Source organism: Haemaphysalis longicornis, unplaced genomic scaffold (assembly GCF_048455015.1).
Source record: "Haemaphysalis longicornis isolate Haplotype H1 unplaced genomic scaffold, Haemaphysalis longicornis Haplotype H1 scaffold_9, whole genome shotgun sequence".
Classification (NCBI taxonomy): domain Eukaryota; kingdom Metazoa; phylum Arthropoda; class Arachnida; order Ixodida; family Ixodidae; genus Haemaphysalis; species Haemaphysalis longicornis.
The window spans coordinates 1957717-1978745 of NW_027526460.1; the positions used below are offsets into that span (position 1 = coordinate 1957717).

The 21029-nt window shown below is 47.3% G+C and overlaps 1 protein-coding gene across 1 annotated transcript in view; it reads right to left on the minus strand.

The window, feature by feature from the left end:
- Nucleotides 1-21029, minus strand: part of LOC144153836 (activating signal cointegrator 1 complex subunit 3-like) — a 136420-nt gene that overhangs the window by 51360 nt on the left and 64031 nt on the right. The window contains exons 20-22 of the mRNA XM_077685565.1: nucleotides 16813-16981; nucleotides 10721-10941; nucleotides 5988-6240 (exon numbers count right to left, since the gene is read on the minus strand). Coding sequence (XP_077541691.1) covers nucleotides 5988-6240; nucleotides 10721-10941; nucleotides 16813-16981 — 643 coding nt within the window. The remainder of the gene's footprint in view (nucleotides 1-5987; nucleotides 6241-10720; nucleotides 10942-16812; nucleotides 16982-21029) is intronic.

Below are 21029 nucleotides of genomic sequence, written 5' to 3' on the forward strand. Positions count from 1 at the left end.
GAAAGTGAAGTGTGCTGCCTATTTTTTATTTTCTATGTTGAAGTTAGAGGAGGGCAGGGAGAGCACTGTGTGGGACAGTCGATTCTGTCTTTTCTTTTTTTCTCATGACCCTAAAATGATACCCCAGCTGCGCCAGTGATTACGTTATAAATGGTCTACACTGCAATGTGTCGTCTTATATTTTGCAATTTTCATTACAATGACTTTTCAGAATAACGAGCAATTTGCTGTGGCCCCATGAAGTTCGTTATACTGAGATTTCACTGTAGTCCACGAGCGATTTCGGCAGCAGTTGTGAAAAGTTTTGATGTCCACTGTTTTTCAGATGGTTCTGTGTAGCAGGCATCTTTGTACCTTGGGTTGACCAGCATTGCCAAGAATGTAAGCCTAGACATCTTGATGTCGGGAAACCTTGTACAGTAGCCGACCGATTTTTTGGACCTGGAGGGGAATGAAAAATCCATGAGTTTTTACATCTATGGGACAACTGGTGGTTCCTCTGGAAAGTTTGAAATATCCAGCAAGTCCGAATTTTCGGAGTCCGAAAAAACGGTCGACTACTGTATTGATACTTTTAAAGGGGCCCAAAGAAACTGCAGCCTCATCAGGCTCGTGTGAATGCTGAGAAAGGACTTTCTTGCATTCTAGGAGAGGGATGACCTGAGACAGAGTCGGGTAGCCATCACCAGACAGTGCTGTTGTGGCCTGGCCAAGCGACCGCAGAACTTTCAACTCAGATGTGGCTAGGTCCCCCGCAGCATCAATCAAGAGTAATAGGCCCCCACAGCTTCAGCAGTGTGGCCGTCACAGCGTGCTCACTATTACCGTGTGCTGGAACGCCCAACCTCGAGGGGATCCAGTTTCCTTTCTCTCTGGATTTCAAGGAGGCAAGCTCGGGCAGTTTGCGCTCTTCTGGCACAGACCGACGAGAGTCCTTGCACATTTAATTTCAGGTCAGTACGCGCAACTGAAGTGTGGTGTGTCCGAAGCAAAGAACACCTTGCCAGGTCGGCCATGCCACTGTTGATACAAAGTTCCTGCCGTTGTGCGTGACCATGTAAATTTGAACTTGGCCTTAAGCTTGGATCTGCCATTCTTCAAGGGTGCTTTCGATGAAGAGTCGCAAGCTTTCAGCGATGTGACATTCCGCCATTTCGGCACAGGCCACACGAACTCCTTGTCCATGACGTGATAAGTGACACACATGCAACTATCATTGGCACGCGAGGTCCATCTATTGGTGCGAGCGATGTGACCTTGACTACACCTTCGGAAACCTTGGCAAGATTGCTTCTCAGCTCCTCCTTTTTAGCTTTGCACAGTTCCAGGACAATGACTCTAGAACATGTGCGGGATGGCACTGCATAGTCTTGCATGGTGAAATTTTTCATGCTGAGAAAAGCCAGGCTCCTTCCTGGACAATACGGTGCAGATGCATACCACGAGTGATGAATTGGGCGACCAGCTTCGTCATCACTTTAGCTTTGGATGCAGTCACCGTCATCTTTGGCCTAATGCTTTTGGCCACCGACGGTTGCACGCTCGGTGTAACTTTGCTCGCGTCCGTAACCTGTGCCGATGTTTTGGCTGCTTGACACTTGTTTCGGTAACTCTGGTAGACGTCCGGATGCCTTCGTCGTGCCTTTTGCTGTTCGTAGGTCAGGACAGCCTTGCATCTCAAACAACGGGCCTCGTTGCCCGGCGGTATTCTCATGGAGTGCTTAAACAGCAGGTTTCCGGTTCTCGCAGTGCTGGCCATAATGTTGTAGGACAAGCACCGATGTCTGTATGAGGCAGCTCTTCCACTCTTGGTTAGGCCCTTGTGCTACAGTGTGCTTGCGTCCACACAGACAAAATGGCGCTTGTTTCGTCGCGCTTACTTGGCTTGACTTGGCTGGCTTGATGGTCTGTCGGCACCTCGATGTGGCTGCCGCCGTGGTCGAGTAGCATTGACAAGTTGGTAAAAAAAAACAGGATAAATTAACTCCCAGTGATGTTATTTGCGTCTACCAAATACAGTTAAACCTCGATAATGAAGTCGGTAAAATTCGTAATTTACTCCGTTACATTGAATTTCCGTTACATCGAAATTCGCTGTTATAATTGTGTTCATCCCTTGAAGCGTTTCCTGCAAACGAAAACGTGGTGTGCTTACACAGCTGGCGCACTGTTTCTGTTTCTGTCGGAGCTTAATCGTCTACGCGGGCATCAGTGTGATCCGCATGGAGCGTTTTCTCCCCGTAAAAACGCACCCCGCATGCCACAGGCACGCTGACACAGCCACGGAGACCACCCGCGCGATTCAGGTAGCTCCAGCGACCGATTCTAACCGCTCGCTGAAACGCAACTCGAGGAGCAAATGAGGGGGGCATGCGAGAGATGAAGCGGATAACGTGAGAGAAATTTTTGCCGTAAAACGTCACACGCATTGCTTACTAAAGCGTCCATCAAATATCCTCCGCGGTTCTAAGCCGAATCGTCTATGGTGGGGCCAGCTGGCATCCCTGAGCGCTTTGAAGCTCCCGCCATAGGGTGCACGCCTCCCCATTGGTGAAACTGGTCGGGCTCCTTGCATTGCAGCACGCTGTGCGAGTCACTTTCTGGCCGAGGCAGATCCCGGCGCCAGCGTGCAATCGCGGACGTGAGCGTGAAAGAAACACACACGCAATGCTCATAAAGATTCACAAATGCTTGTTGGAATGATGGAACCCAACAAGCATGAGCGAACTCAAACGAAGGGGAAAGCGGTGGCCCCACCGGAGATGATTAGGCTTACTACTGCGGAGGATATTTGATGGCTGCTTTCGTAAGCGGTGCATATGACGTTTTACAGTGAACATTTCACCCACGTTATCCACTTTTTTTCTCGAATGCCCCTCTCGTTTGCCCCTCGAGTTGCAATTTTCAGTGAGCGATTAGAAGTAGTCGCAGAGCTACCTGCATTGCGCAGGTGGTCTCCGTGGCTGCGTCAGCGTGCCTGTGGCTTGCGGGGCGCGTTTTTGCAGGGACAAAACGCTCCATGCGGTTCATGCTGATGCTGCGTAAACGATTAAGCTCCGACAAAAACAGCGCACCAGCCGTGCATGCGCCCCATGCAGTTTGTATGCAAGGAGCTCGCTCATCGACTCCGTGGCTCGCTGCATCTCCGGCATTGGGCGGCCCCTGTCGCCGTTCGATTTTTATTGAGACCCCATTTCGACGCTTGCGTCTCCCAAAATCTACTTCTAGAACTAAAATTTCGTTCATGAAACTTTCATGAAACTTCGTTACACTGAAATTCTGGCAAACGGGATTCGTTACAGAGAGGGTGAAAATACATATTGTGCATACACTTGGTTACAAAAATTCCGTGGTTCGTTACATCGAGGTTTAACTGTACTTTGAATTTTTCAAATACTGATATTCGAATCAAAGTGAATTTCAAATACCGTATTATTCGATCGAATATTCGAAACAACCGAATATTTGCACAAGCCTACGATGAACCATTACGCGATCTCACTGGGGAAAAAAGTAGCTAAACATGCGGTAACTTACATAGAGCACGACATCATCCTGATATTTTTATTGGAATCATTTTTGATTTTTAGCTGTCTATTTTACTCCTTTCACCTTTCATGCTTTCCTTTTCCCCTTTACATGAAATGGTGCGTGCGCCACTGCCTTTGGGTGACGCAAGGAGACCACGAACAGGCAGCGCATATGTTGCCTGAGGTACCGCTTGGCTTAAGCAGACACTGAAAACAAAAACGAATGAGCTTTCTTTGGTACGCAGCTGACACAAAGCATCCTCAAAAACATTCTTGGAATGCATTGCAACAGCACCCACCTTCAGAATGACTCCTTTTAGCCTGCTCTGTCGCGCACTGATGAGCCGAAAGCATAAATGCTTGTCGTCAGTTGACTGCATGGTAAAGAGTTGTGTGCAGAAAGCCACATGGAGATGTGACGGCCACGGCTAGGCTAGCCTGTAGTTCAGGTGGCCAGCGACGATCCAGACCGGCACTGCACAGCCAGGCCAGGGCGTCGGTGCACGCGTGTTCTGCCAACCACCACCGCATTTCGCAACCGCCAGCAGGTGCCCCCCTGTCGCGCACATGCACTTCATGACGTCACGGTGTTTCCACACAGGAAGAGGTCCATTTGTATTTGAGTATTTCGCACACCCACACTTTTTGAGGGTTCTCAACGCAAACTAAGCATGTCCCTAATGACCAACTGAATGCCGGGGACGCTTGCCTTCGGCCCTTGGCACTCGAGGCCATTGGCTTCGCGATCCGCTCGTGCCCTACACGCTCCATCTGTCTCCTATGCATTGTGCCCTGCTGCCCGTTCCTGCCGCCGCGTTCAGATGAGCTGGCAATGACGGTGGGTTTTGTTCACCCCTCGCCTGGCTGCATTCTTCCACTTGCTCGCTTCGTCTGCAGCTCAGGGGTGACACAACTGGGACAGATTTGGGAGCAGTTTTCGGAGCAGCGAAATTTCGATTTTGGAGCAGAAGAACTTTGATTTGGAGCAGTTAACAACATTTATTATGTCATCTCAAGAGCCTAAAAAATTAAGTTTTTGGCAACTCAAGAGGGCAAGTGCACTTTTTAATGGTTTTGAGCGTACATAACACTGAAACAGCCTCAGGAGAAAGTTTATTTCTATCAGAGTATCACGAGGTACGAAATGAACACTTTTTAGAAACTTTTTTTTCAGAAATTATTTTGGTAACCCCAGACTTCTGTACGCACATGTACAAGTGTAGAGAAAGGGCAAAAGTTCCGCAATGTGAGGTGACGGTTGTTGCACCAAAACGGCCGTCCCATTTCAATCCCGAGGCGCACAATCCCCCCGATCAGAATTTGAGTAGCATTGCTGCATTTAGCCATCTCGCTTCTCGCATTAAATTTCACTCCAGACAGGTAAATTATTATTACTAGCGTACAATAATAACCATTCCAGCTATTGAATGCAGCTTGAATATTTTGCGATGACATAGTCTGCGCCGCAACTTCTGCCGTGTCGGTTGTCCCGATCCCACCGCTCGCGAGTTTGCTGCTGTCAAACGCAGCAATAACTCAGCATTTTATAACCTCGCAATGAGCCCAAAATTTTACTTTATGCGCGCAGCACGCTTCGCGTGCACCTCTTTGCTTTTGATGAACCCCGTCTTTCGAGCCGCACAACTTCAAGCAACAGATCAAATGACTAAATGAAAACCCAGCCACCCACATGACCCAAACCATGGTAGAGATCGGCGAAGCACACTGAGCGCCTAACTAGGAGTAGCTGCTTCTCCCGGTGGTTATGTTTTCCAATGTAACCATAACAAGATGGCGGCGCCCAGTGGTGTCGTTCCGGAGATACAGCACTCCAAAAATTGCTGTCTTCTTGTCAACATGCAGAAATAGTTTGTCGCCTCAGCTGACATAAGCATTTTTCTATGGCACTTTGCAATGGTTTTCAAAGGGAAAGGGAAAGATATGGAAATTCACAGAATATCACAAGTGCAATCAATCAAACCGCAAAAAAAAAAAAAAAAGAAAAAAAACAGCGTCACGTTGGGGGTGCTGAAAAATCTTTTTTTTTTTTTCCATGGAAAAAAACCAGGGCATTTTTTCTCCATGGAAACTTACATGGGTGTCCAAATCCTTGCTTTACAGGCTGTTCTGGAGCAGTTTGGCGCAATTTTTGGAATTTTCAGGCTATTGGAGCAGCTAGGCCCAAGAAAACGGTTGTGTAGCAGAAATACACAATTTGTGCAGCTGTCTCACCCCTGTCTGCTATGTAACTGCCTGGCGAGCCTACTCTTGTTGCAGCAGAGTTCAAGTGCGTGCTAAGCAATGCCTCAAACTACGGAACGCTGCAAAGACGCGTGGTCAAGCAGGCCTCCTTTCGCTACTGCTGAGTTAAAAGCACGTGCTGTGGAGTGCCTTGTGCTATGGATCACTCGAGAGACCCGTGGTCGATCAGTCGTCTGGCGTGCATGGCCCGCTCACCCAGCAGGTGTATCTCGTCGATGACGATGAGCGCCACCTGCTTGACGTAGCCCCGGGTGTGCCAGCTGCGGCTGATGCCGTCCCACTTCTCGGGCGTGGTGACAATCACGTCGGCGCTGGTGATGGCCCGGAAGTCCGGCGTCACGTCGCCCGTCAGCTCGGCCACCCGCTTGTGCAGCCGCTCCTCCAGCCGCACCCGCCAGTCCTGGATGCGCTCACGCACCAGGGCCTTCAGGGGCGCTATGTACACCACCTGCGGCACCCCGGGGGGGGGGTCTCGTCAAACCCAACCGTGCGGCTGCGCAGGATTCTGCTGGCCCGCCCCTTCCTGTACACACCCAGTGCCAGCTTCCTTCTCCCGTAGTTGCGAGACTTCTACAAAAGCTTCTACACTGTTTGTCCTCAGTAGCCTAGTGGGTACAACCACAGGTTTGGGCAGGAGCAGCCTGGGTTCCACTCCCTGCAGTGCAGAAATTCTTGCAGCATCCGTGATTCGTGTTTTTACCATATCATTTGCTGAGCTAAATTCTACGCACTGTTTTTTTAAATACCGGTGGTTTGGTAGGTTTAGCTCAGGGGGACGTGGCTTTCAAAATCAACTCTTTTATTTCTCAGTGGATTTCGATGAAAATTGGCACAGCAACTGAAAATGCTTCTGTCATAACACCATAAAAATTTCATAGTAATATTTTGAAAACTTTTTTATTTATTAATTTTTCTTTCAGTTTCACTTGCACCGAGCTTGAGCGGCTTACAAAGCACGATAGAAAACTTGTTCGAAGTGCTTTGCATACCCAAATGAATGGTCGAGGTCGTGAAAGTCTTAGAATTTTTTTTTACAACACAATGCTTTTTAGTTTTCAGATTTTTAGAGGTTAATGTACAACAGGCATGTCGACTGTGAGCGACTATTTGAATAAAAAAATTACAAAAAACACATCTGGAAAACCAAGAGTGTCACGACCTGAACTGTTCATCAAGGAATGTAATGCAAAAAACGGAATCAAAATAGACCCAGCAGTCACAAAGAAATCTCCGCTACAAGCGACAGAGGTGGCAAAAAAAACTTTTGAGAAAACGGCTTCCGAAGTTGCAACATAGGTTTCACTCATCAAAAGTCGTCAGGGTTGTAGCCTTTCATGTCCTTTTGAACATAGGGCTTTTAGAAGGCCTTGCCTTGAAATTGGAGTGCCTTTTACAGCCTTTCTCTCTGCAGAAAACATAATTTTCAGCTCCTCCGTGAACAGTACATAGCCCAGTTTGCAGACCAAATGGAGGGGGAGATAGTTTTCAATGGGCTTTCAATGGAAACTAGGTTAGCTGGTTGGCTGTATCACACTGGACAACTTCCGTTTGCAGTGTTGTCACCATGGCAACAAGTGAAGCACTCTTTTTTTTTTACTTAAATTTGAAAATGACTCTTGGCTTCTTTTATGTTTTATAATCTTGCCTGGAGCAGCAACTTAGTACTACTCATACGTGCAGGTGTTCATTGCCAAAAGTTTGCATACCACAAGGATGCAAATGAGCTATTTTGAAGCTTGGTATACTATTCTGCACAACTCCAACTTCAATGCAAGAGCATTTTTTTACTACTTCTGACATTCAAGGCATCCAATATTTCTCGCAGCACAGCCAGTATGCCCTAAGCCATAGATGTGGGTATCAATAATTTATCTGAAATTCACTCTTTTAAATGCTGCGACAAAAAGGTAATTTTTAACGCAGAGAACGTATTTCATTCCTATATTCCAAACTCAAACCTGTTTGCATGATTATTAGAAGTGCACGGGAAACGTTGCACAAGAAAGGCAATATGGCTCGCGCGCATCGTAGAGCACGCTTACCGCGACATATCGTACTTTGATTATCCCTGATATGGCTAATCAGGTCGCTTTTAAGATTAAATCTAATGTCGCAGGCACTAATTACAACTACTGTTCAATCGTTCAAGCGTTCAATCGTAACCGTTTGTGCAGCCATGTGATGCTCTAATGCGCAGCGGCTAAAGCGCCCCTCGGGTTCTACATGCGCCACGGCATCCATCTTGGTCTCATTCGAAGGCGCATCTTTTCGTTTTCAATTCCCCGCCAGAACCACTCCGTTTCGTCCGTTGGTTGCGAGTAAAACCGGGGTAGAAAAGATACGGAACGCGCCGCCTAATTGGTTACTGACTGCACGTGACCACAGGGCGCAACCTCATTGGCTGGGCGCCGTGGGTCGTCTGCTCGGCACTCTCATCACAGGGCAACGGCTCATGTATTCGTCTATGCGAGGACCGGCAAAAGCCCCGCATGGCGTAAAAATAAAGTAAAGATGTCTATCGATAACCGAAAGGAAGAACAGGCATTATTAAAAGCGCCTGAAATACGATTTTCTGCTTCTGTAACGACGACTTATCGCGAGAATGGCGCCAAGACGGAGGTAGGCTTAGCGCCCGCGCGGGCTGCCGAGACGATGGTGTAGCGATATGACTACGCCTGCGGGGGCACTAAGGTGCGTCTATCTTTCGATCAGCAGCAAATAGAAAGAAAAGAAATGATAAAGTGGAGGATGCCGCATGCCGACGTCGCAAGGGAAGTGTGTTTATTCTGTTATCAACGATGCCGCGGCGGGTCGGCTTGCACTCCGGCGCGCGCTTCCTCGTCGGCAGGTTACCATATAGATGAGCGATTTGAGAATTACAAATGTTCGCACTGTGCACAATGTGCGTTGGTGACGTGATATATGCGTAGATTAAACCGAAAACGTGGTTATCCCACCTAGCCAAGCGCATGCACGTTACAGAACAGTGGCGGGCATTCCGTTACCAGCCCCTTCGCTGCAACTCATTTCACGCGATGCAAATCCGATTTGATGGCTACAAATGAAGCAGTAACATAACAAAATAAACGTTTACAACTGTGGTGCACGATCGGCACCTCAGCCCTAGTCGCCAAAGAGTGACGGCCCGCTGCCAACAGCATAAAAATTGAAGCAACGTTCTGGCTTTGCTTTTGTTCAGTTTTTCTGCCAGGTGCCATCTGTAGACAGAGGATTTCATAATTTTCCCACCAACGGATTTCAGCAAACTTGGTATGCTCTTGTTGAGCGAAAAGCGAGCTACATTCTAGAACCTGTCTTTTTTTCATATGCTCAATAGATAAAACTGTCACTTGTAGTAAAACTTCAACTGCGATTTTCTCAGCTTCCCTTTTTTTGCATATGTGCCTAGCCTTACAGGGGTTTTGAGGTAGTTTTTTTCAAAGGATTTCTACAAGTGTTATACCGTTGAATTCGGGATAAAATGAACTGCATGCTGATGCTATTTTAATTGGCTCATTTTGCCCCAAATAAATGTTATGAGAATAAATGTTATGAGAATATGAGCTTCTTAATTTTTCTGAAAACTGTACTTGGCATAATTAGACTAATTTTATCCAATCAACCAGCTTTACAGGAATATAAATAGCATCAGCATGCATGGCAGGTCTTAAGCTACACATCCATACCATTTATTTAAAAGAAAATTGAATAAAAAGTTCCTTAAAGGCCTGTAAGAAATTACTTAATTAGGCTCCAGTGTTTTCTTTATAACTCAAAAAATAATTACACCACTTGAAAACTAACTACATATTTTAAATGAGGAAGACAAAACACATATGCACAGTGATTTTCATTATCACAGACCAATTAATAAAAAAGTTCATTTCAAGACCCACGTCTCCCCATTTAGGGTGGGGCGTGGCATACAAACACGTTTTACGTTCTGCATCGTACCGCAAGCGCCTGGCTTGTACCCATCTCGAAACAGAATACTATTGCTGCTGTTGAAGTGGAGCCGCTACTTCTGTTTGACTGCGACAGTTGAATGCTAACACGCAGTTAACATGCTGACAAATATGTTTCCAGTGTTCCTTCCACTGCGTCCCCACCAATGTAGCATAGCACCAAATTTTAACGTTTTTCACCGATTCCATTTTTTGTTTCTTTAGTTAGAAAACATCATTTGTGGGCGGAATGGAGCTCAGTGAGTTACCAAAGGCTACCTCTTTCAAATTACACCAAATTACACTCTGTCCTCATGGCCCCTCTAAACAGAAATTTAATCCGCCAAGCAACATGACACAAAGAATTTATACGTTTCGGGAGTGGATATGGCTGCGTGTATGGAGAAAGCTTATTCTGCAGTACAAAAAGCTGCTAAGAAAACAAACAAAACTTTGCTCTTCCAACGTAGTGGCTGGCCACTAGAACGGACTATAATCGCAAGGCTCAGTTAACATGAAATATACACCAGACCATGGCAGGAGAGAAAGTTAGCAGACATCGTGCAGCCAGCCTCCATGGACGTTGGAGTGGGCCCAGCACGTGACCCCCACCCTATCTTCGTTTTTATAGCTTCAGGCCTGCGGCTGTTTTGGTGAGGCAGCTTTTAGCAGACATCTCTGTATTTGTCTGCTCGGCACTCTCTTGTGCGTGCATGCATGCATGCAGGCGTACACACGATTTGTGACGATCTCTCCTCGTTCACAAAAGAGGACAGAGGACAAATGACACTGGCCAAAGTGGTCCAGGATCAGGTATGTTGTCCCAGAAACTGGCACGCGTATTCAGCTGTAGCAGTGTATCCGCAGCGCACGGCTGGTACTCGCACACTCATTCCAACCACACCCCCAAACCTTTGACAGGGCACGAAAGGCTCGGCACAAGACACAGTTCTGACTTGAGTGGGCTGACATTTTGGAGCGCACCTTGGACTCGGGGCTGACGTTGAACAGGCGGAACATGGCAATCTCAGCGGCGATGGTCTTGCCCGAGCCCGTGGGGGCCCCCAGCAGCAGGTTGTGGTCGGTGTGGTAGAGCGTGTGGAAGATCTGCGTCTGGATGGGGTTGAAGTGGCTGAAGCGGTACAGCATCTCGTACGCCGCGTTGCACAGCGCACCCACGGGCAGCGGGTGCAGGTCCAGCAGCTCTGCCACGGGGGGAGGGGAGGGCACAACGCTCAGCTGGGGGGCGGCCAGGGGGGCCACCACGACAACAAATGCAAGCTCCAAACAAATCATCGAGACGTTAAAAAAAACAGCAGTGGCGACTCCCCAGCCACTTGCCAGCAACTCCTCCATGACATCACCAGATTTTGCATGACCAGGCGACTGCAGTGGGGCCTCCACTTCATGCTCATTTGCATCACTTGAATGCTAGTGTGCAGCTAACACACTGATGCCTAGGATTTAGTACTGGCCCATACTACGTCACTGCAGCACAAAATTTGAGGATTTTTCAATGCAGTCAAACCTCGATGTAACAAAGTCGGTAAAATTTGTAATTCACTTCGTTGCATTGACATTTCGCTACATTGAAATTTGCAGTTAAAATGAAGTGTTAACCTTGTGAAGCGGTTCCTGCGAGCAAACATGTGGTGCGCATACACGGCTGGCGCACTGTTTCTGTCAGAGCTTAATCGTCTACACGGGCGCAAGCGTGAAACGCATGGAGCGTTTTCTGCGTGAAAAAATGTGCCTCACGAGCCACAGACACGCTGACGCAGCAGTGAAGGAGACCCCCCGCACGACGTGGGTAGCTCCAGCGGCCGCTTCTAACCACTCGCTGAAACGCTACATGAGCGGCAAACGAAGTTGTTCATGAGGGCAAGAAGCTGACAATGTGGGTGAAATTTGCACTGTAAAACGACATCCACGCCGCTTCGGAAAGCGCCCATCACATATCCTCCGTGGTGCTAAGCATAATCGTCTCTGGCGGGGCCAGCCGGCATCCCCAAGCGCTTCGAAGCTCCCGCCATAGGGCGAGTGCCTCCCCATTGGCGAAAGTTGTCAGGCTCTTCCCACTGCTGCGCACAGTGCAAGCCGCTTTCTGGACAAGGCAGAAGCCGCCGCATGCGCGCAATCGTGGGCACGGCCAAGAAAAGACGGGTGCACAAGGCTTGTAAAGACCCACAAATACTTTGCCGTGCGCTTGCTCAAGCGATGGAACCCAACAAGCATGAGTGAACTTGAACAAAGCGGCGGCATGCAGCGGTGGTGGCGGTGCTACGGGCCTCGTGCGCTTGTATGGTGGGGCCACTGATGTGCTGTGTTCAGCGCCATCTTGCGGGCAACGGAGGCATAATTTCTGAAGTCCGTGAGCAAACGACGTCCGGAGGATAGTATTCCGCGCAGTACGATTACTAGAGGAGAAAGAAGAAATGACCGCTATTCTGTTGCCATGTGATACAAACAGCCAAACGGTACTTTATTAAATAGAATATGGTTCGCAAAGGCGACAGGAAAGTGATGCATCACACAAAAAACAGTTCTAAACAAGCGCGGGATTGTCTCCGCGCAGCGCGCGGTCACGCTGTCATATCGCAACGGCTTCCACTGAACACTAGCAGCGCCGCCCAAATAAAAGATAAAAATAAAAAGACGGAAGCCCGCGATGTTACCAAGAGAACGAGAGGAGTGCAGGAGTGTGCGTCTGTGTGTGCATCGCCTCCAGGAAGCGATAAGTATGTGTGAGGGAGGGTGTGATCGCTCCACCAGTGGAAAATTTTTTGTGGGGCCGCCGGCCCCCGAAGAGCATGAAATAACGGCATAACGTCCCAACGACGCCAGCAACGCCTTTGGCTGCTGTGGTCGCTTTGGTGGATTTGATTTATTAGATCAGTACGGCTGGGTTAGAACTGCTGGCATAACCAATCAGTTGGCGGACAGCTTATTGTGAGGAGATCGATTACGGGACTTCATGGTGCTTGCAGAAGCGAATTTCTCCCGTGTATACACTCCACTGTGCCTTGTACATGTCAGGAAGTGATTTGATGTGTTGTGTGTGCGAAATCGCGGCGAAGGTTTGTGTGTATATTGCGACACCATGGATAAGCGGCTTCAAGAGCCTGAAGATTCAGGTTTGTAGAGGCAGGTATTTGAAAATGCCAACTGCTTGAGTAAACTCTACCTCAAACTGCTGAAACTACGATGAGTTCGTTGGATGGGCTTATGAAAATATCGCAATACTTTTTGAAGTGCTTTCATAGGTTTATAAATGCGTACTTAATATGCGAATACCTTTGGACGTAGATGCGCGAGACGAGGCTTTCATGAAAGCCTCTGAATGTTTATTTACCTTGTTTATCGCTCGACATAGACACGGGCACAGAAATGGTAGATCGAACAACAGGAGCTTTAATTGTGCACGAATGATTCCTCTCGCATTCGGAGTGCCCTTGATAAAATAAGACCATTTTGAATAATGGAGATTGTTTCAAAGCTGACAGAGTTGTACGTGATGATTATGTGACTACGCTGGCATGACTACATGCCAGCGTGAATAGTTGTGCTGGTGCAAGTTATCTTTGTCAGCAAAAATATTTGAACTCCCACTTGAAGCCCCACCTCCCTTTGAAGCCCCACTTGAACTCGCTTTTCAAACGCAAACTACAAGTTGTACATGTTTGAGATATTTGAGAGTCCTTTCAATAAAAGTGTAGATGCGAGTCTCCGAATTGTGGCTGGTGTGTGTCCATCTGTTTACGGTTTTGTCGCAGTGTAGCGTGAATATTTACGTTTGTTTTCATTTTAGAGCTTCATATTTTGCTGGTATGACTACCTGCAATTCAAGCATGCATATCCGTGGGTTGTTCCATGTATTTTCTTATGCGTGCACAGATGCGTGCACACCAAAGGCTATTTGAGGCGCTACAAAAATATGCACTGGATACACGGCATTTTTTTTTTGCAGCGGTCTTACGCCAAGTAGCGTGCACATACGGAAATGCATTTATGGATCTGTTCTTTTTATTTCTTTTCGGCTACTATGTGCTTCGTGAACGTCGGCGTCGCAGGCAGCTGACCGGTGTACTGTCGTCTGCTTTTATTGGAGAAGAGGCGCCTTCTAAATTATTTCGGCTTGTATTCCCGCACAACTCGTCAGCGTAATATTTCTATTATTATAACAACTGTGAATTTAAAAAGAACGTGGTAATTGTTGTATACTTATTTTACAGTTGTTGTTTAAATTAAGCCGCGTAGCGAACTGCTGTATATGTTTATTTTGTTCTTCAGAAAAAATTCCGCCGCCGCTCCCAGGTGGCGCCACATGTTTATTTGAAACTGCAGTGCACGAGGCCCATATGCAGTTTGTAGGCAAGGAGCTTGTAGGCAAGGAGCTCGCTCACGGACTCCATGGCTCACTGCATTCACAACATGGACAGCTCATAGTGCCGTTCACGTTTTATTGAGACCCCGTTTCGCCACTTGCGTCTCCCGAAATCTACTTCTACAATCAAAATTTTGTGTCTAGTTGTCCATGAAATTTCGTTACATTGAAATTTCGGCAAATGGGACTTCATTACACAAAGGGTGAAAATACATGGTATGCATACACTAGAAGTTAAAAAAAAAACTTGAAATTAAAAAATGCAGTAAGCTCTCCCAAACTCCCACAAATATCCCACTTCTAGCAACTGCATTCCTTATGAAGAAAAGCGATTGCAAATGTGCGGTCATGCTGCTGACTGCTGCGCTAGTTCACCGAGTGCGAAAAGTGCTTCCCGCACCTCGGTTTTACGCTGCACGATAAGAGTTTGGGCTGATTTTAACTCCTCAGTACCTACTAGCTTTGCTGACTCTTCTGCCATCTTCAATTGGCCTTAGATTTTTCTACTAGCGTACCAGTAAGTGAAGTGTTGCATCTGCGCCTATGTGGAGCGACTTGGACTTAGAGCTTGATGCAGTCTACAAACTAACAAACCAAAGGCACATTCTTTCAGGCCCCAATATGTCGTGGCTTAGTTTCAAGTGAGTGAATGAATTGCGACAACCTGCTGGCAGCCGGCCGAGTAAACGCTGGGCTGACTGATTCTGCCAGAGGGTCAGCGAGCTGCGCAGTAGCGCAGTCAAGCCAAGCCATCTTGTTTTGACGTCATACGAAACAACATAGGAAATCGGCAAGGACGATGCAGAGAGGAGGGCAGTATTTTCAAATTGATTTTTCTACTGAATAGTCATGTAAATGCAGCAGGAGTGGTCGAAACATGGCCTAGAGACTCCAGACTACAATTTGCACTAGTCACTTCAAATCACAAATCACTTCAGTGTTCCTTAAAAGTGCCGATCTCAATGACTTCGTCATTTTGGGTTTTAACTGTATAGCTTTAAGGGGGAACAGTAATCTTGAGTTGAGGGCCAAAAATATGCCAAAAAATCAATTTTCTGTTTTAATTTTATTTGCCGTCTACAGACCCCAAAGAATGTACTTGCAAAATATTATAGCTGTACCGTAAGTATTCACAACACTGTCGCCCTTTAAAGATGCCTAAATAACCATTATTGCCTACGTTTCCAAACTTTGTGCCCCATTATCTCAGAGCCAATAGTCCCCCCACGAAGTAACTGTTGGGTACAGTATCTCAGGCTGTACTGGTTATATTTGTATCATTTTTGCTGCTTTTGAGAACTCATGCACTGAACAGAGCAATAAAACCACAGAAATATGCAATTTCTTTCTGCTAGCACAAAATATTATGCAGTTGGTTTTATGAAAACATTGGTAATCGATGACATGCCATTTAATAAGTTCACAGCATTTTTGGAAACGCTAAAATTACTGCTGTGATATAGTTGCACTCCCTGGTCCTTCTAGAGCAGAAAGGGATGAAAAGTATTTGGGTATTTCATAGGCAGATAATGAAAAAATTGCCCGAAATGGAATGGAATAACATGTTGACCAACTGTGAACTTAGACTACATAGATGAAAACTGACAGCATATTTTTGCTCAGTATGTTAAAATACACTTACTGTGAAGATTCCAAGCCCCTAGGTTAAAAAAAATAACAAAAATGTCCTCAAGACAAGCATCCCCCCTTAAAGCAAGTTACAATGCAACCTCTTGAGCAGCCATTTCACGGACTGTACGGGGTTTAAAAACAGCAGCTGCCAAACGGACTGTAATGCACACCTTTAAAACAAACAGCGGCAAACTGCTAAGGTTTGTCCGCTCAAACGCGGCTGTAACCTTAGCGAGCGTCTACACACTCACTAACCTAGAATTACGCTAAACAGCAATTAGAAAATGTCCTTTAATTGAAAGCACAACAAAAGGTGACAAGAGTCATCTTCCTTTTGTCCTTGTTTGTTGCTTTGTGAATTCAAGAATATGGAAAACCAACTTGCCCAAGCCTCAACTCTAAGAAATTATAGAAGCTGTTTGGTCACTACCATGACTTGAACCTGCCTGGCCATGGTGACATTAATTATACCCCTGTCACACGGGCACTTTCAATCACGATTGAAGTGAATCGTGATCGAGTTTTTGAGCGCGCTGGACGGACTGCCGCTGCAACACGGCACGTTTCAATCGCAATCGAGAAGTTGCACCGGTTGCACTCGTGTACGCCAGATGGCACTAACAATGTACTTGCGGCCGGCGTCTGGTAATTTCACGTGGTCGTAGGTATACGCAACTGTGTAAATGTTCCCGAACGCTTATTAGGGTCAAGTTATTTGACACAATTTGTGGCGTTAGTTGAAGTTGTCACATTCTGTGCCATTACTGAGCGGGGACGAGAGTATCGCCGCTTTCGTTCGATCGTGCTTGGAAGCGTCGATCGCGCTTGAGAAACCAGGTTTGAGTTTGAGCGGGATCGAGCTCGATCGCGATTGAAACTGCCGTGTAGCAGCACCCAATCGGGATTGAGCTCGATCCGGATCGACTCAATCGCGATTGAAAGTGCCCGTGTGACAGAGGCATTAACCAATAGAGGCCACCTGCAATGCCGACCCGGCCTCTCCCCGTCCCCTCAACGTCCGACTGCACGCGCACAAGAGGACGGGGGGAGCGCTGCCCACCCGTGTGCGGCGGGTGCCGCTCGGGCAGGATGAGGTGCTGGAAGGTGAGTGGCACTGTCTGCTCCGAGCCCAGCCAGTAGTCCGAGTCGATGCGCAGCAGGTACTGGGGCGGCAGGGGCTCCGTAATGGGGATGGTGAACACCACGTTCTGCGTCTCCTTCCGCACCACCTGATTGTGCACGCGGAGAGGGGGGGAAACAGGCCTGCTAAGTGCCGAGGCCAGCACATGTTCCTAGGCAATCAACGCTAGCGGGAATTTCTCAAAATGCTAATCTACTGCCATTGCGCCGACGAATGCACAATGCCTGGCAAAAAGAGGCCCTCGTGCTGGGAATAGGTGTCGCTGCAACGTGACACTACCACCATCGACTAGTGCTAAGCTGTGGTCACCTTATCTTTTCCTTTAACCTCGGCATGAACAAACACCCCTCTGTGGAGCTTAGTACCAGTGGCACTCAAGTACAGCCCTGCGCAAAAGAACACTCAGGGAGGAAAACAAACGCTAAGACAGTACTCAATAGTAGAAATGGTAGTACACAATGATGATAAGAGTGATGATGCTGGTAGTACTTGAAGCAGCTGGTCACAAGCACCGCCATTCCATTCCAAATGCACACTCTGCCATTAAACCCACACTCAGGAATGGGATGCATTAACACCAGCCATCCATATAAAAAGATATACACGCACAAACCTTTACTTTGGCTCTGCTGATCTTAGAAATTGTGTTTCTTGATAACTAATTTACTGAAAATGCACGTCCAAGAGGTGAGATGCATAAGCTTGAGATCGAAATGTTTTCAATGGCACGCGACTTTGCTGGTGGCCGCATGCTAATAGCACACAGACCAGGACATTTGTTTTCAGACACCTCGCGCTATAGTATGCCTCATGCATCAGACTTGAGCAGCCTCGGGAGACAAGGACAATAGCACATGGAACCCTAGCCATATACGGCTCTCTTAAAACCACCCATATCATGGCTCACTGTTGGACCCTGTTTGCTCTGCCTACTAGGCATGTGTCTGTCCTTTCTCTGCTGCTTGGAATTATCTTGGGTACCAGCTAAATGCTTCGCTGCGACACATGGGTCTCAAGTGGTTCGGAATCTTGCAGGTCCGTTCACACACAAAAAGGAGACATGCACAAATTAGAATGCCACCCCATCCCTTTCCTGAGCTCCTACGTGCAAAATTTGCTCTCTGTCCAAAGTTCTGGAGCTTATTCTGCACAACCACCTTTACTTTAACTTCTCCCGGAAACTGTGTACAATACAGCATGGCTTTATTCCTCATTGTTCACCTGTGACAAATTGGTGTGCTTTTCTTAGCAAAGTGGTCCCTGCCGTACATTCAAGACACCAAATTGATGTAATCTACTTCGATTTGTCCAAGACATTAGACACGGTGTCACACTCCTTGCTGTTGCATAAACTGCTATGTAAGACGTACTTGATGCTTATTGAGAGTCATTTGTCTAACCATACAAACATTGTATGAGTCTCAGGTTGTTTCTCTGGTGAATTTCGGTGAACTTCTGGAGTGCCTCAGGGAAGCAACCTGGGCCCCCTGTTGTTCTTGATTTTAGGGGCGAAGCCTCTCAGGGGCTCAGACTGTCGGCGTCTCATGTCATCGCCGTAACCATCATCTCATGTAGTCACAGTACTAAAACACTGGGACACTCGTTTACACCTCGCGCTAGAACGTAACACATACTAAAAAAACACCGGGACACTTGTTTACGCCTCGCGTAAGAACACTTCATGCTTCAAAGACATGATACTTTTACAGCAAAACTATATATTTCTACTTCCCAACGGCTCCATCTCCATTGGCAAAAGTGCCAAGGCACCCCGAATACACTTACACACTGCATGCTTCACCCCTCCCCAGGTTTCACATTAGCGGAGATGGCCCGGAATTTTTTTCATCAATGACTTGGCTAAGCACATACAACACTCTGAAATGCTCCTCCTTGCTGATAACGTTAAGATCATTCCGCCTGTAGATAGGGTCGGCGAGTGCTCTTTTCTGCAGCATGACATTAACACCGTTTCAGCACAGTGTTCAGAAAACATGCTTTGCATCAACCCTCCAAGACAAATGTGATATCATACCATCACCGATTCAATTTTTGTATAAGCTGCAGGAGGTTCCATTACTCGAGTGTCAACATTACGGGACTTGGGAGGGCACACTGATTCACCACTGAGTTTTAAACACCACAATGAAGAACAGGCAGTGAGGTCCCTTGACTCTTAACATGTGTCACAAAAGAGTTCGCCGATCCTACCTGCTATGTGTCCCTCTATTGGGCTATTGCGCGTTCCCGGCTAGAGTACTGCTCAGTTGTATGGAACTCCATTCCTCAATACTTGTCACTGTCTCTGGAACGAGTCCAGGTGAGATTTGTTCGAATATATTTAGATCGTTACCTCTTCAGGGGAATATATTACAGCTGAACCCTGCTACAATGAAATAGACGGGATGTGTGAACAATTTCATTTACGCGAAAATTTGTTGAGGCAAGATCTGCCCCATAACACCACGGAAGGGCAAGAAAAATAGCCCCATATATTTCCGCATCATTGGCAGCATAATACAGTGTTTAGAAAACAATGGCGCGCAACAACGTCACGTTTATTCGGATAACAAACATACCACCAATGGTTATCTGTTTTTTACCTGCATGTAAGGTGGAGAGAAATGCAGACGCAAAACGCATTGCTGTACAATGCGTATCCACCGAGCTGCTTACTTGCAGATAGCTGCTAGGCCGTCGGAAGTCCCCCTCCCGCGTGTGGCAGGAATGGTGCCGTTACCCTATTGTCTGACTGGGCACGGCAGCAATTGACCATGGCAGGCAAGCCGCGCGCGCTTGCATTTAACGCGATTGCGTGCTCGCGACTAAGATGGGATGACATGGGTTCAAGACTACACACGAAAACATTATTTTTGCTTTTGACTTTGAAGAGCTGCAGAAGGAAAACTGCAAGAACAGCTGCTCACAATGCATACATGATGGCACTGCGCCAGCAGCAAAACGCATTCGCCCGATTTCGACTGGATACGAATAGGCTCTGGCTCTGGCTTGGCAAACCAGGCCTGCATCTCACGTAAAGACGGCCAGCCCCATCGTTATCACCAGCAAACAATGGCGTCCATTTATGAGTTTGTTTTTGTTTTGGGTGGTGGTATGGGAGCGCAGCGATGTTTTCAGTGAAACTAAGCACCCTGAATGTATAAAAAGTTACAAATAGCTGGCGTTATGCTTATTTTATTGTAAAACAAATGCTCAAACCCAGCCCCAATGAACAAAAATTTCGTTGAAGCGAAAGCAAGCCAGACAAATGGTTTGTTGTGGTTGCATTGACTTCTATGGCTAACTGACAAGGACTTAGAAATATTTTGTTAAAGTGGAAATTGCATTGAAGCGGAGTTCACTGTAGTGGGGTTCTACTGTACACGTACGACAGAATACTTGACCACATAGGATTAAGGGGGGACGCGGGTCTTAGAATGGTCCAAAATCGCGAAAATACGCATTTTGGGAAAAACACATTTTTGAAGTCTTTATACCTTCAAGCACCTACTCTAAAAGTTTCACCGCTGAATTTGATCGGGAATAATGTCAAAAACGACTTTGAAAATGCAGCGGGAGCCGCAAAACGCCGAAAACCGGGCTAAAAAAGCTTGAACTTCGCGCGCGCGCCACACTCGAAGCCGACTGCCGGCGGCGGCCATCTTGGGCTCGCTTTGTAGCTGATTTCTTTGTGCGTATTTTGCGCCATCTCAAAATGGCGTCGCATGGGGAGAACGAGCGTTACCGCCGATTTACTGAAGGTCGTTTCGGAGCCGCTGATTGGCAGGAGCACGCGCGCTCGAGTCGAGCCCCCCGTTCCGCGTCTCTGATTGGCCGGCGCCGTTAAGCCGCCATTTTTTTTTTTTTTTTTGCAGACGCGCGTTTGCTTCCGCAGTATTTTCAATTCGGGTGCGTTTTCTCTGCCGTTAGTGACTGCGATTCTGTCACAACGTCTTTATGTCTCGTGCCGCAATGCCTGGAGATCTTTACCTCAAGGAACTACGCGCTGCAAGCGTACGAAAACACGATCGAAGACGCCGTAGACGGCGGTGCCGAGATCACCTGTCACGTACGAACCTGGTCCGAGAAGCGCCGCGTGGAAACGTCCAGATTTAGTTAGCTGTTGTGCTTTGGTT